A 15,377-nucleotide genomic window follows, 5' to 3' on the forward strand; every position below is an offset into this window, starting at 1 on the left:
GCCCCTCGTCAGGCTCTGTGCTGACAGCATGGAGCCTGCTTGGGATTCTCTCTCTCTCCCTCTCTCGCTGCCCCTCCCCTGCTCGCACACTCACTCTTTGTCTCAAAATAAACAAATAAACTTAAAAAAAAAAAAGTGAAGATGGCTAGAAGGCTATAAAGCAGGAAAACCTATATAGAGGATTGAAACAAACATAACTTCAGGAACCAAACAAACACGTATGCAGGTTGGATTTGGCCCCGTGGTCTCCAGTTAGTGACCAAAGTGAAGGTCTGGGTGAGTCTTTTCTGGAATGGCCCCATTCCTTTGGTGTCTGGGAGCTGAGAAGTTTATTAATTCCCAGGCCAAGAGAGCTCTGAACTCTGGAATACTAGGCCAGTGTGCTTGGCTGGCAAGAGAGAAATGGTAATTATGTTGCATTCCTGGGAAACCATAGTCAAATGAATTTCTCAATCACTGTATTACATCAAGGTGTAGCACTGCAGCTATTTGAACAATCTTTCGGCTCCCCCATTCCAAATTCTTGGGAGAAGGAACCTGGTAAGCCCAATTTAGCCTCTACCTTGGCCCAGCCCTGGCCCAGTTGCTGTGGCCAAGAAGGGGAGGCTCTTAGCTGCAAATGTGGCTGCAATTGTGGGTGAGCGGTGAGTGGGTGAGAATGGGTGGGGTGGTTCTCACAGAAGCAGGGCTTGGACTGGGCAGAAACCCATTACAACAACTAAACTAAACTTGGGGATGAGTTGAAGCTCTGTGTGGGGGGAGGGAGGAGGGGTGGGCCGGGCAGAATGTGCGAGGACGAACAACATGATTGGGAGGGTTGCAAATGGTTTTGTATGGAGAGAGCTCAGAGGGCAAAGTAGTCATACTTAGATTTTTCTCCTGAGGGTGGCAGAGAGGGCTCTAAGCTAGACACGGTTGCATTGTCAATGAGAAAATTGCTCTGAAAAAAAAAAATCACTCTGGCTGTTGTGGGCGGGGGGGGGGGGGTACCCATTGCAAAGCAGCAAAGCCAAGGCAGAGCCTGCTAACAGGTGGTTCACCAGGTGAGTGACGATGGTGGCCCACACTCGAGGATGCATTCCCCCAGTGTGATACAAGTCCAAGCCGGCTTGGGCCCAAGTTACATGAGCATTTCTACCGGAGGAGAATCCCCAGGTGCACCTGCCCCCACTTGGGAGCCGATCTTCGACATCTGAGGACACTTGCTCCTCCAATTGTGTCCCACTGGCCAGCATCACATCACCAGAAAGCTTGTTAGGAATGCAGGATCTCAGGCCCCACCCACCCCCTAAACCCACTGGATCCAAATCTGCACTTTATTTATTTATTATTTTTAAAAAAATTTTTTTTTCAACGTTTTTATTTATTTTTGGGACAGAGAGAGACAGAGCATGCACGGGGGAGGGGCAGAGAGAGAGGGAGACACAGAATCGGAAACAGGCTCCAGGCTCCGAGCCATCAGCCCAGAGCCTGACGTGGGGCTCGAACTCACAGACCGCGAGATTGTGACCTGGCTGAAGTCGGACGCCCAACCGACTGCGCCACCCAGGCGCCCCCAAATCTGCACTTTAAAGAGACCCTCAGGTGATTCTTATGCATATTAAGCCATTGCAGAACTCTAGTGCAGTTCACCTTCCTCCTCCCCGGGCTCTGGAGGTCTCCAAGTCAGAGGGTTCCCACCTGCTGGGGGGGGGAGCGTCTGGGCTCTGTGATCAGCGCACTGGCCGCTGAGCAGAACTGAGGGTGTGTGCATGTGCTGAACCTGAAGACCCAGCCGGCTTCCTGCCAGTGGACTCAGCCCCCCTCCCCCACTCCATCTCACAGGCTGATGTCCTCATTTTTCTCCGCAGGAGATAGTGGACTGGTTCAATGCCCTCCGTGCAGCCCGTCTGCAGTACCTAAAAACGGCCTTTCCTGAGCTCCCAGAGTCTGAGGTGAGCTAAATGTGGACCCCAGCCTCTGAGTCTCTACTCTGCCACCTCTTTTCCTTGTCTGCTGACCCCCAAAATACTCAGAGGCTAGACTAGCTTTGTTTGTGGACAGGACCTTGAGATTTGGGGGTGGATACCTCAGAGGGAAACCAAAGACTCTTTCTTCAGGGGGTTTGGCCTCACACATGGCAAGGCAGCCTCCAAAATGCAGGTGAGACTCTCTCTTAGGGATGCATAGCCACTGTCCCTAGTGTCAAGGGGCTTGGGATTGGGGCATCTCTTTCTGACCCCTCCTCCCACTGAAATGTGCAAATGATCCTTCATGTGCTGCTTTCAAAGTGCTTTTCAGCCCCTTTTATCTTGTATTCCCTCATATCCAGTAATCCCTTGTAGCAGCCAGTGAGATGGGGTAATCATTCCCATTTTATTGATGAGAAACTGAGTCCCAAGAAGGTCAAGTGAATACCCAAAGGTGCTCTTCCCATTCGAGTGTCCTCCCTTTGCCCTTTTGTGTTCTGGTCCCGGGAAGGTGATGGGATCTTCTCCATTACAGTTCTGACAGGAACAGTCTTCCTTCTGCGGCCAAGGTAACGGTGACCCTGAGAACTTCATTTTGGTTGTCCTCAGACATGTAGGGTATCTGTCTGCATCTCTCAGGTGTGTGGGGCAGAGGATGCTGCCTCGAGCCAGGAGGCTTGGGTTCTCAAGGATGCCCTGTCACTAACTCGCTCTGACAGCTGCTGGTTGTGGCACTTCTCCAAGTATCGGTTCCCACATCTGTAAGACGGTGGTTGGTCTGGGTCATGTTCAGGGTTCCTTCCAGCTCTGAGGTGCTATGGGCTGGTGTCTGCTTTAGGCCCTGCTCTTAGAGGATTTTGTAAATGATGGGGATGGAGATGCCATATTAATCCTGGAACTTTTTTTTTTTTTTTGAGAGAGAGAGAGAGAGAGACGGAGAGAGACAGAGAGAGACAGAGAGAGACAAAGAGAGAGAGGGAGAGAGAGAAAATCCCAAGCAGGCTCTGCGCTGTCAGCACAGAGCCTGATGTGGGACTCGAACTCACAAATAATGAGATCGTGACCTGAGCCGAAATCAAGAGTCGGAGGCACGACCAACTTAGCCACCCAGGTGCCCCCCCCCAACCCGGTATTTTCTTATTCCAAACTGTTAGACCCTCCTTGAAAGCTTAAATTCTCCTTAATTCCACAGTTTTCAGGGAGCTAAGTTTTGGAAATGGGTGTCCACTCCAGGCTTGGTGATGCACCGAGATCACAACTCCCTAGGAGCGATTCCAGCCAAGGGTCAAGACCTTCCGGGTCTGCAGAGTCAGCACCCAGCATGGGTGAATGCACGCTCTGTGAGGAAGGCGTTGTGGGTGCTGCCTGCTGACTGGAGATCTTGGAGGACAAAGTGCAGACTCTCAGCCTGAGTCATTGGGCTGACTCTCCAACTTTGCTGACCCCTGCAGAGGAAATTGGTCTTTGGCCAACTCCTCAATGTCCTCTTGCCTCCCCTCACCCACTGTTGATCTCCACCGCCTCCCCCCTCCCCCCCCCCCCCCCCCCCCCATCTCTCTGCTGCCTTAACTCCTGCTGTGCCCAGGTATGTGTGAGGTTCTGGACAACTGCCTGGACCTGCCTCAAGCTTAGGGATGCAGAGGTCAGACAGCTGAGAGTTCCAGTGCGGAACGTGGTTCTAGACTAAGAAACGTGTGGCCTCTGAAGTCAGAGAAGCTGATGTGTTACCTGGGACACATCACCTCACCTCTCTGAGCCTCGGGTTGCTCCTCTGTCACCATGGGGACAGCGCCTACTTTCCAGGGCTGTTGTGAGAATCGAGTGAGCCAAGGCTTCTGAGGTGCAGCAAGCAGCACTCCATCCATGCCATCTGCCTTCTTCTGGTTGTCTCCCTAGGCCTAGCCCAGCCTTGCCCTGGCTCAGGTTCAGACTATTAAGCAGCTTGGGACTCTCTTTTCCAAATGAAGGAACTAAGGCCTGCAGAATGTATTTTAGGGAAAGGAGAGTGTATTTTCTTCACAGTTTTCTTCCTTTCAGACTTCCCAGACTTTATTTCCCCTTTGTCCCGTCCTGGGCTCTGGAGCTCTGGAGAACCCCCTCTGCCCTCGGAAGCCTGGGCTGTCTTTGGAAGCTCTAGGGTTGCCAGTTTGACCCCCTAGGGTATAGGGGGCCAGCGTTAATTCCTGGAAACCTCTCTGAGCATAGGTTGGCAAGCCGGAAGGGCTCCTGGAGATCACACAATCCAGTCTCCTTATTACTCAGGGGACATGGGCCCAGAGAGGGATAAGGTCTTCCCAAGGTCATACACCTTGTCAAGGTCAGAACTGCGGCTAGATCCCAGGTCCCCCTGCTCCTAGTCCAGAACTTTCTCTGCTTGCCTACTCTGCTACCGTCTCCTGTGCGCCTGCGTTAGAATCCCCAGTAAGGACCAGGTCTTGGCCGGGGGCCTGGCCAGAGGGCTCTGGCATGTTTATGCTCAGTGTCATGGTGAAGTGGCGGGAGAACCACGAGTGTCTGTCTAGCGTCTGGCAGCCCTAGGTGTGAATCCCAGCTTTCTGTCCTACCAGCAGCCTGACTCAGGGAAAATCCCCAACCACGTCTCTGGGGCCTGGTGTGTTCAGATGTCCAGCGAAGATAAAAATATCCACCTCGCGGGGCGCCTGGGTGGCTCAGTTGGTTAAGCCTCCGACTTCGGCTCAGGCCATGATCTCGCGGTTCATGAGTTCGAGCCCCGCGTCGGGCTCTGGGCTGACAGCTTAGAGCCTGGAGCCTGCTCCTGTGTGTGTGTCTCTCTCTGTCCCTCCCCTGCTCGTACTCTGTCTCTCAAAATAAATAAAACATTTACAAAATTAAAAAAAAAAAACCCACCTCACTCGGTGGTTGAGAAGGGCACCCAGAGCCTGACACAGAGTAGACCCTCAGAATATGCCCCCTGATGACACCGGGAGGGTCTCCTCAGAGCCTCGCCGATGTCTACCTCTTGGGGATACTGAAGGAATCCTTAGACTAAGTCCTTAAACCAAGATTCGGCTCTGCCGGTAAGCTCTGCAAACATCTGAGATGCTGTCGTCTGCCTCTGGTGAAATGTTAATATTGCACCCATCCCACGTTCCAAATATAGCCCCGTGAACCACGAGCACACATCCTTCCCCATTCCAAACTTCCCCTTTGTTGGGGAGCCTTGAGCCCCTGGCATGTGAGTCAGGGGTTCAGTGTATGTCTCTCTTCCCCCAGCTCGTGCCCCTCATCACCAGGAACTACCTCAAACAAGGCTTCATGGAAAAGACGGGCCCAAAGGTACATTTCACCGCTCTCTGTGGGACTCACAGGGCCCTGGTTCCAGTAGGCAGTAGGGCAGGATTTGGGAAGTAGGAAAGTGGGGACCTAGGGGGCTGGGAAGAGGAAGGGAAGTAACCCAGTGTTTGTGAGTTCTTGGGGCCAAAGACCAAGAGGAGACTGGTGAGCTGGTATGTGGTCCAGCATCGTGCTGGCGCATCTCCCGACCCGTGGGCATCCCCTCCTTTATCAGCATCACCGGCGGCTTCTTTCTCCTTGGCTCCGTCTAATTGAGCCGACTCCTGGGAGAGCAGAGCTGAAAAGGGACTCTTTGGGGGACAGCTTTTGCACTTGCCAGAACCCTCGTGTGCTTGGTTCTGGGGACCTACCGGGACCGTCCGTCCAAGTGAGACAGGGGCTCGTGATTGGTCTGAGAAAACACACCTCTGCACACACAGGGACACACCCCTCCCCAGCACACACCCCCTCCCTCCAACTCAGCCCCTGCTCTTTCACTGAACCTGCCCCAACCCCCAGTGTTGCTCATCTGCACTCATCTGTGAAGGCAGGGAAGCCTGGCCGCTCCTGGACCTCCCTTGGAGGCCTGTGGTGAGGGTATCTAAGCCCCTGCCTGGGTGCTGAGAAGGTGAGGCTCCAAGCCAGGAGTCTGGCTGGTGAGGGTCCTGGTGGTTGGAAGGGGAGGAAGAGGGGAAGGGAGGAGGAGAAGGGAAAGCAGAGGGAGCCCCCTAAAACAAAACAAAACAAAACAAAACAAAACAAAACAAACTCCCAAAGCAGCAGCAACTCAATGCTTTTTGATTTTTTAAAGGTGTACTATGTTGACCAGATGGTTGTCAAGACTGCGGTGGAAGGGGTTAGGCAATCGGTGTGAAAGAAAGCCCCTGGGCAGCTTAACAAGGACTGGAAGGGTTGCACATTGTGTTTTCTGCCTTCACCAGCCAATGGCACAGCCAGTCCGCGGTGATTCTTGCCGGGGGCTTTCTTTCCCCTGACCTCGGTTGCAATTCCGCCAAGGCCAGCGCTTTCAGCATTGCTGAGCAGTGACTACTTCTGATTTCCCCAGCTTCCTTTTTCTGAGACTTCTTGTCCACAACCTGAGAAGGAGGAGGGCGCCTCTTCCTACCCACAGCAGCACCCAGAGGCACGGGGCGCAGCTGGCAGGGGGTGAGAGGGTGGGCAGAGCCTTCAGGGAGGAGCCCTGGGGTGTCTGAGGGGGAGGGGACTGGCCAGCTCCCGAGGTGTAGCCCAGGCCGGCTCTCTGACCTCTTTGCTCCCCCCACTCGGCTGACCCTGGTATGAGGTTCCCTCTTTTGCAGCAGAGAGAACCTTTCAAGAAAAGGTGGTTTGCCCTGGATCCCCAGGAGCGGAGGCTGCTCTATTACAAGAACCCACTGGTAAGAGCCACTGCCGGCGGCCCCTCTCCAATGCACCCCCAAGCAGAGGAGGGGTCAGTACTAGCCGGGGACCGTGGGGGAAGCTACAGGGCCGGAGAAGCCTAGCGAGGGACACACCTCCACCTTTGCTTGCCTCCAAGTCATCTCCCGGGCGTGGAGCTATTCTCTCTTGCCTTGCCGGAAGTCGTGTATCCTAAATGCTGCCAATGCAGCTAAACAGGTCATTTCTCATCCTCCAGTTTCCAGTGCTCACTTGTCTTGTCACCAGGAGGCTAGTGGTTAGGACTGTGGGCTTTAGAACTTTCAGCCCTGCCACTTCGTGGTATGCCTTGGGCAGAGCACTTAAATCTCTGTGCCTCAGTTTCTTCCTCAGAGGTTGCCATGAGGATTGTATGAGTTGCTTAAAATCTTGGGGCATATAAGCTGTCCATAAATGTCAAGTATTATTTTAACAGATCACATGTGTGATTTATGTTTTTTTTTACCCTTTCACATTCTGGGTCCCACCAAACAGAAATCCCCAGCAGAGACCCCTGCCATGCACATAAAACACCTCTTTCTAAAATAGAGCTGGGGAGATGGCAGGGCTGCAGGTGTCTCTCTGCCCCAGGGGTGGCCTCTGATGACCACACATCTTCTATTTCCAGGATGCCTTTGAACAGGGCCAGGTCTTTCTTGGGAGCAACGAGCAGGGGTATGATGTATATGAAGACCTGCCCAAGGGCATCCGAGGGAACCGCTGGAAAGCTGGCCTCACCATCATCACCCCTGAGCGGAGGTTCGTCTTCACCTGCCCCAGCGAGAAGGAGCAGCGGGAATGGCTGGAGAGCTTTCAGGATGTCCTCTCCCGCCCCCTGACGCCCCTCAACCTCCTCGGTAAGACACACGCACGGCCTGGGGTTGGTCCTTTTGGCCAAAGGCAGAAAGGGGCCTCGTGGGGTTCAGCCGTGAGCCCTGAAGCCGAGGTCATGGCTTTTCCCATTTTCTTCTCTTCCTGCCAAAGAAAAGTACAGACAGTGCACATTATTATCAGAAAGCCCTCTCCGTCCGTGCAAAGTTCCTCTGTGGGGAGCCCTATCCCAGAACCGCTGTGTCCAGGAACCAGCAGCTTCTCTCTCTGTCCACCCTCCCCCACCCCTCCCAGTCCCTCTCCTCCTGAGAAAACCCTGGCCTATTATTATTAGCTAAGGTCACACCCACTGGGCAGCCCCTGCCCCCAGTCTTGGGTTCCTCCCTACCAGCAGAGGGAAGGCTATTTTTAGCACCCTTCTTTTCTCTGGATCCTCCCTTCTGTCTGCTTCTCTCCTCCTCCCCTTCACCCCAGATGTGTTAGAAGTAGGTTTCTTTGTGGCTGACAGCTCTGTGAAAAACGGGAAGACATTCTGAGTTAGGGCAGGAAACTTCTGGCCCAGGGCCTGGTTTGGGGGCACCAGGGAGAACTTCTGTGTTTGGAAAAGTACAGAGTGAGTGAGTGGGTGACCCCACACGGGCGCTTAGGAGAAACCCTTGTGCCCTTTGAATCTGACCAGTATAAAACACACACTCTTTTCACTTTCCAAAATCTTTTTTTTTTTTTTATGTTTATTTTTTATTTTTGAGAGGGAGACAGAGACAGAGGCAGAGAGCACACACAAGCAGGGGAGGGGCAGAGAGTGAGAAAGGGAGACACAGAACCTGAAGCAGGCTCCAGGCTCTGAGCTGTCAGCACAGAGCCTGATGCGGGGCTCGAACCCACGGACTGTGAGTTCATGACCCGAGCCAAAGTCTGGCGCTTAACCGGCTAAGCCACCCAGGCGCCCCTTCACTTTCCAAAATCTTAAAACCGAGAGCCTAAGAAGCGGACTTGGAAGTTGTTGGCGAAGGGCGTCAGCTGGTGCTTCCTTTTCCCCATGGGCCTGTGTGTCTGAGTCTCGAAGTTTCTGTGCCTCTCACTCTCTGCTTTTCTCTCCTTCTCTGGTGTGTGTGTCCCCTCTGTCTCGCACCCTTTTGGTCGGTTTTTCATTCTTGTTCACTGTCATTGTGCTCTGTCCCCTCGCTGTCCCTTCTCTCCAGTGGGACTGCATTGCCGTGGTTATTGGCTCAGCTCTCTTCTTGTTCCTCTGGCAGCTGCATCAACAGAGGGCAGCCACGGCCGCAGGTGACCCATTAGCTGAGGAGCTGGCCACCGGTCACCCGGAGCTTGTGGTGGGAAGGACAAGTTCTCACCTTGGCCTTGGTTGCCCAGCTGGAGGGCCCCGTAGGCAACAGCCATCGCCGGCCATGAACTCTGCCCAGACTGAAGCTTTGGCCTTTACCTGTTGGCTCCCCAGGCCTTCCCACTGCCCAGCCCTGGGGGTCTTGGGGCTCTGGCACATGTCCTCAAGGCCCAGGACATCTGAAATGAAGGCACCGCAATGGAAAGCCACCCACCGTGTCATGCAAGTGGCATTTTTGCTCAAAGAGAAAAAAAGTTTAATCTGGATCTAACCATGAGGAACTAATCAGACAAATTCACATTAGAGACATTCTCTGAAACAGCTGGCCTGGACTCTTCAAAAGTGTCAGTGTCATGAAAGATAAAGTAGTGAGGAAAGGGTTCTAGATTTAAAAAGACTAAGGAGGCAAGAAAATGCAATTCATGATTCTTGACTGGATCCTGGATTTTTATGATTTATTTTTTTAAAGATTTTTATTTGTAAGTAATCTCTACACCCAACGTGGGGTTCAAACTTACAACCCCAAGATCAGGAGTCGCACACTCTCCTGACTGAGCCAGCCAGGCTCCCCTGGATCCTGGATTTTTACAAAGCAGCTATAAAAGACATAATGGAGTGGGGCGCCTGGGTGGCGCAGTCGGTTGGGCGTCCGACTTCGGCCAGGTCACGATCTCGCGGTCCGGGAGTTCGAGCCCCGCGTCAGGCTCTGGGCTGATGGCTCGGAGCCTGGAGCCTGTTTCCGATTCTGTGTCTCCCTCTCTCTCTGCCCCTCCCCCGTTCATGCTCTGTCTCTCTCTGTCCCAAAAATAAATAAATAAACGTTGAAAAAAAAGAATTTATAAAAAAAAGACATAATGGAGATAACTGGGGAAGTTTGAACATGGATGTATACTAGCCAAGAGTGTTGTAAAACTGATAATTATGTTGTATTTGTGTAGATTGTTCTTGTTCTTCAGGGATACGTGCTGAAGTGTTCAGGGGTAAAGTGTAATAATTTTTAGTCTACAACTGTCTCTGAAATGGTTTGGCAAAGAATAAGTGTATGTGTACATGTATATATAGAGTATAGACATATATATATGTATATATATAGTGTGTATGTGTGTGTATATATATATATATATATATATATATATATATAAGATAGGAAATATATATACAGGGAAAGAGCTAGAGAAAGCGAGCCACTGTGCAACATGTTAGCAGCTGATGAATCCAGGTGAAGTATAGACGAGTCTCTATTGTCCTTTTTGTGCAAACTTTCTAGAGATTCAAAAGTGTTCAAACTTAAAAGTTAGAAGTGGGGGAAACTTTTAAAGAGACCATTCACTTCTCACTCTTCAAAAGCACTGTTTTTTCTACATGAATCAAAAATGTCCGTGGGAAAGTCCCATCTTTGTGCCCATCTGAGAAGAAATTAAAACCCAGATTAATAAACAGAACAAAACAAGACTTCCTGGGAAGAAAGAAGCAAGCCAAGGAGAACCCCACTGGACCCCAGGGCAGAGAGAGAGCCATCCAGTCGGCGTGCCAGCTCTGGCTTTGCCACTAACTTGAGATTGTTGGACACCTCACCTTCCTACCTATGTGCCTTGGTTTTTCGCTTTCAAGTGAGGAAGTTGTACTAACTATTGAAATGCGATGCAAGCAACACATACTTTTGAGCAGCCCCCCGGTGCCAGGTTCTGTGCCAAGCCCTGGGAACAGGGCAGGAACCAGATGGTACCTGCTGTCACAGATTACAGGCTTCTGGAAGGCAACTCTTCTACAGGGTGGGACAATGGCACACGTGTCCAGAAAGGAAAATACAGGCTGCTGTGGGAGCATGCAACACAGGGTTACCCCTAAGGAGGGGGAGGGGAGGGCCTCCGTCCTCTCCAGAAAGTGATGTTAAGTTGAAACCTTAAAAGTATTTAGAGGTTAGTCAAAGGGAAGAGGGTGAGGAAAACGCTCGTCTGAGGGAAGAAAATGTTCAAAGGCCCTTAGATGGCAAAGAGGAACCGAAAGAAACTTGGAAAGGCTGAAATGTTAGAGAAATAGATCACCGAGGTCCCAGCTCTATGATTCTTTGTCCTTCAGGTGACGTGCAGAAAGACACTTAGTGTTCTCTCTTCATTTTGGTGGAGACCCAGAGGGCTGGGAGCGTCTTATTCTCTGCTTTTTGTGGGGGTTTCCTATGGATCCCCCAGAGGGCTAGCAAAGTTATTGGAGTGTCTTTGTTGAGGCTTCCTGACAGCCCAGACATGATGTGGGTGCTCCCTCTTCTGGTCCTAAAGCACCTTGAAAATGTCTGTTTCAACACCTGCTGGGTTGTATATTAAGGGTCTGCTTTTTTTTTTTTTTTAATTACCGGTGAGCTCTGTCTAGAGAGGAAGAAATACACAGGCAGTAACACAGCTAGCTACCTGGCCGTTAAGAAGGAAAGTCACATGATCAGACTTGAAGCTGAGGAAAACAACACAGCAGCGTAGCATAGGAGTAGGAAGCGGAGAGACCAATTGGGAAGCCACTGCAGTAATCACAAGCATCATTGTAATGTGTAATTGTGGGCCTGCACCCCAGCTCTCCTTCCCATCTCTTCTTTCCTAAACCTCCTTCTCTTGTCCAGAAAAGAAAGCCATACCTCTTACCCACCTTAAACCTTACTGGAGTACATTGCTTGAAGGCATAAAAATCACTGGGATGCCAAATAAAGAAACCATTTGGGGGCGCCTGGGTGGCTCAGTCGGTTGAACATCCGACTTCGGCTCAGGTCATGATCTCACGGCTCCATGAGTTCGAGCCCCGCGTCAGGCTCTATGCTGACAGCTCAGAGCCTGAAGCCTGCTTCAGATTCTGTGTCTCCTTCTCTCTCTGCCCCTCCCCTGCTCACGCTTTGTCTCACTCTGTTTCTCAAAAATAAATAAATGTAAAAAAAAAAAAAATTTAAGAAACCATTTGAAAGAGTGACAAGCCTTTTTTTTTTTACATTTTATTTTTTTACATTGACATTTCTTTTGTATTGTTCTATAAATGTTGATATATATATATATACATATATATGTGTGTGTATATATATATATATATATATATATATATATATATATATATACATATGGCCTCATACCACCCCATTCAGAATAAAGAATGGTTACATCACCTTAAAAACTCCCTAGTGTACCTCTTTCTAGACACACCCTTCCCCTGCCCCCTGGCAATCACTGCTCTGTTCTTCATCAGTCCAGATTTATATTTTTGAAGATGTCATATAAATGGCATCATTCATATGTAATTTTTTTTACATCATATGTGATTTTTGAGACTGGCTTCTTTCATATAACGTCTCTGAGATTCATCCAAGTCATTGCATGTATCAACAATTCTTCCCCATTGTTGCTGAGTAGTATTGCATTGGATGGACGTACCACAGTTTGTTTACTCAATGGAATAGTACTCAGCAATAAAAAGGAGCGAATTGTGGATACACACAACAATATTGGAGTGAAACTGCCAGGTCATGTGGTGGATGTATGTTTACCTTTATAACAAACTGTCAAACTGTTTTCCAGAGCGGGCCATTTCACATTTCCGGTAGCAACGTATGAGAGTTCTAGTCACTCTGCCCAGAAGTCCAATGGTCTGTTGTGCCACAGAACCAGGCAGAGAGTTCCAGTCATTCTGTATCTTCAGCACTTGGTATTGTCAGTATTCTTAATTTTAGTAGTTTTCAGTAGATATGTAGTGTTATCTCCATGGTTTTCATTTGCATTTCTCTAGCGGTTGATGATGCTGAACATCTTTTCATGTGCTTATCTGCCAACTTTATATCTTTGGAGAAGTGACTGTGCCTATGTCTCATTTTTCAAAAAAAAATTTTTTTTTATTTTTGAGAGAGAGAGAGAGACAGAAAGAGAGAGGAAGAGGGAGGGGCAGAGAGAAGGGAGACAGAGGATCCCAAGCAGGTCTGCGCTGACAGCAGAGAGCCTGGTGTGAGGCTTGAACTCATGAACTGGGAGATCATGATCTGAGCCAAAGTCTGACACTCAACTGACTGAGCCACCTGGGCACCCCCATATCTCATTTTTTAATTGCATCATTTTAATTGCATCATTTAATTGCATCATTTAATTGCAAAAAAAATTCTTTTTTGTTTTAATTTTTAAATTTAGAGAGCGTGCCTGTGAGTGGGGGAGAGGCAGAGAGAGAAAGATTGCTCAGCAGGCTCCATGCCCAGCATGAAGCCCATGGTGGAGCTTGATCCCACTACTGTGGGATCATGACCTGAGCTGAAATCAAGAGTTGAATGCTCAACTGAATGAGCCACCCAGGCACCCCAGGGGTTCTTTATACTTTCTTGATGCTAGTCCTTTGACAAACGTGGGATGTGCAAATATTTTCCCCCAATCTGTTAACAGTTTTTCCCCATTCTCTTAACAGTGCCAGTGAAGGCTTCTTAAGGCATTGAGGTCAGGGTTTACGACTTCCTTTGTTTTTTTGCAGATTTTTGTTGGTGACAAAGTTTGGCATTAAAAATGGGGTGTTTTCCCCAGGCGGCTGCTTAAGATGGAGGAGGGGCAGGTCCTGGGGCTCAATGGCGGGGGCCATCTCCTGGGCCACCTGGAAGCCACTGTGTCTAAACAGGTGCTGCTGGGCTGGAAGGTTGTAGTGGTGCACTATGAGGGCATCAGCACTTCTGGCAATTTCTACAAAAACATTAAGTACCTGGCTTTCCTCCACAAGCCGCTGAGCCTCAACCCATCCCGTGGCCCATCCCCAGAGCCCAGCCGCATCTTCTGGAGGACAGTGTAAGGCCAGCTGCCCCACAGGACCATGGGAGGCCAGGCTTCCCTGGACCGCCTCAATGTGTTTGATGGGATCTTGCCACCCTATGACAAGAAAAAAGGGATGGTGGTTCCCGGTGCCCTCAAGGTTGTGGGTCTGAAGCCTACACAAACATTTCCTTACCTGAGCACCTGGCTCACGAGGTGGGCTGGAAGTGCCAGGCTGTAACAGCCACCCTGGAGGAGAAGAGGAAGAAGTCCAAGATCCATTATGGGAAGAAAAAGCATCTCATGAGGCTACAGAAACAGGCCAAAAACAATGTGAAGAAGAAGACCGACAAATACACAGAAGTCCTTGAGGCCCACGGACTCCTGGTCTGAGCCCAATGAAATTGTTTATTCCTCAATAAATAAGTGAGGGAAGGAATGAATGAATACACAAACAAATAAACATTAAAATAGGGTGCTTGGGCTTATATTTGGATATTTTGAATTCACATAAAGTGGAGTGGAAATAAGGATGATGTACATTTAATGACTTCTTCCCCTGACAAAATATACTTTGTCCCTGAAGGAATCCAGTAAGGGCAAAGCACTGATAGATGTTAATGGCAGTCATACTGCCATTTCGTCCATGCACAAATTCAGGAACTTGTCCTTTCCCATCTTTCTTAACATTGGAACCCAGTGTCACAGTGATGTGGATCAGCACATCTGTTTGAATTTAACAATGATGTCAGACTCTCCGACAGAAAATGAGCCTTGTTCATGGGTCTTTACATCTAGGGCTGACTACCCACCCCTACCCCTTTTCTGGTAACCATTGCATGTTTTTGCACGTAACTTTTAGGAAGTGTCCAAGAAGACGTTTGAAGAGCAGTGGTTAATCTGCTCTTTCAAGAAACTTAGGTGTCTCGTAGAGAAGAGAAGGAGAGGTGGCTAGAGGATGCTTCTCTCAAAGATTTTATTTAATGAAAAAAATTTTTTGAACGTTTATTTTTGAGAGAGAGAAGAGAAAGAGAGAGTGCGAGCGAGGGAAGGACAGAGAATGGGAGACACGGAATCCAAAGCAGGCTGCAGGCTCTGAGCTGTCAGCACAGAGCCTGACCCGGGGCTCGAATCCATGAACGGTGAGATCATGACCTGAGCCGAAGGCGGGCGTTTAACCTACTGAGCTACCCAGGTGCCCCTTCAAAAATTTTATTTTTTAAGATGGAAAATTTGAGCATGTGTCTTTGGTATTGTGTCTATATTTCAGAAAAGACGGGCGTGGAGAAGCTGAGTTTACTACAAATGAGGAAACCATGGAACACAATCCAGGCAATAATATATCAACCAGGATAGGCAAAGTAATGCTGCCCCCACTAAATCTCAGTAAGCTTAACGTATGCCAAGTTTATTTTCCTCCTTTACTGCATGTTCTAGTATGGGTCTGCAGGGGGTCTGCTCATCTTGGACACTCAGAGACCCAGGTCACCAATTGATGGCCTCATTTTCACAGTCAGGGCTTTTGGCAGAAAGGGATACAATGACTTACTAGCTCTTTAAGCTGATGGAAAAGTAACAAGTACTCTGCATGTTTCAAGTGGGTCAGAGAAGTGTTAATCCCACCAGGTGCTGGAAAGAGCTGGAAACTTCCATGAGTGGCCTAGTACGTAGTTCTATTGACTACTACTTGTCATTTCCGGTACTGGAAATAGCCACAAATTTGTATTATCTTGTACCCACTTTGGGACCTGGCGAGATGGGGTGAGGTAAAATATGAGACACTGTTAGCTCATT

At 49.5% G+C, this 15,377-nt stretch overlaps 1 protein-coding gene and 1 pseudogene across 8 annotated transcripts in view; both read left to right on the top strand.

Moving 5' to 3' along the window:
* Positions 1–14,059, top strand: part of ADAP2 (ArfGAP with dual PH domains 2) — a 36,360-nt gene extending 22,301 nt beyond the window's left edge. For 3 of the 8 annotated variants that reach the window (XM_023244221.2, XM_023244215.2, XM_023244222.2), the window contains 5 exons: positions 1,851–1,934; positions 5,184–5,246; positions 6,563–6,640; positions 7,288–7,516; positions 8,693–9,106. In XM_023244221.2, the coding sequence (XP_023099989.2) occupies positions 1,851–1,934; positions 5,184–5,246; positions 6,563–6,640; positions 7,288–7,516; positions 8,693–8,781 (543 nt within the window). In that variant the 3' untranslated portion in view covers positions 8,782–9,106. Of the gene's footprint in view, positions 1–1,850; positions 1,935–5,183; positions 5,247–6,562; positions 6,641–7,287; positions 7,517–8,692; positions 9,107–12,383; positions 12,616–13,314 lie in introns of those variants that run through there. The other 5 variants (XM_045044555.1, XM_023244219.2, XM_023244218.2 and 2 more) reach the window with 5 other exon arrangements.
* On the top strand, positions 13,378–14,591 carry LOC101090303 (annotated as a pseudogene).
* Positions 14,592–15,377: the final 786 nt, after the last annotated feature.

This window comes from Felis catus, chromosome E1, assembly GCF_018350175.1.
Source record: "Felis catus isolate Fca126 chromosome E1, F.catus_Fca126_mat1.0, whole genome shotgun sequence".
Lineage (NCBI taxonomy): Eukaryota > Metazoa > Chordata > Mammalia > Carnivora > Felidae > Felis > Felis catus.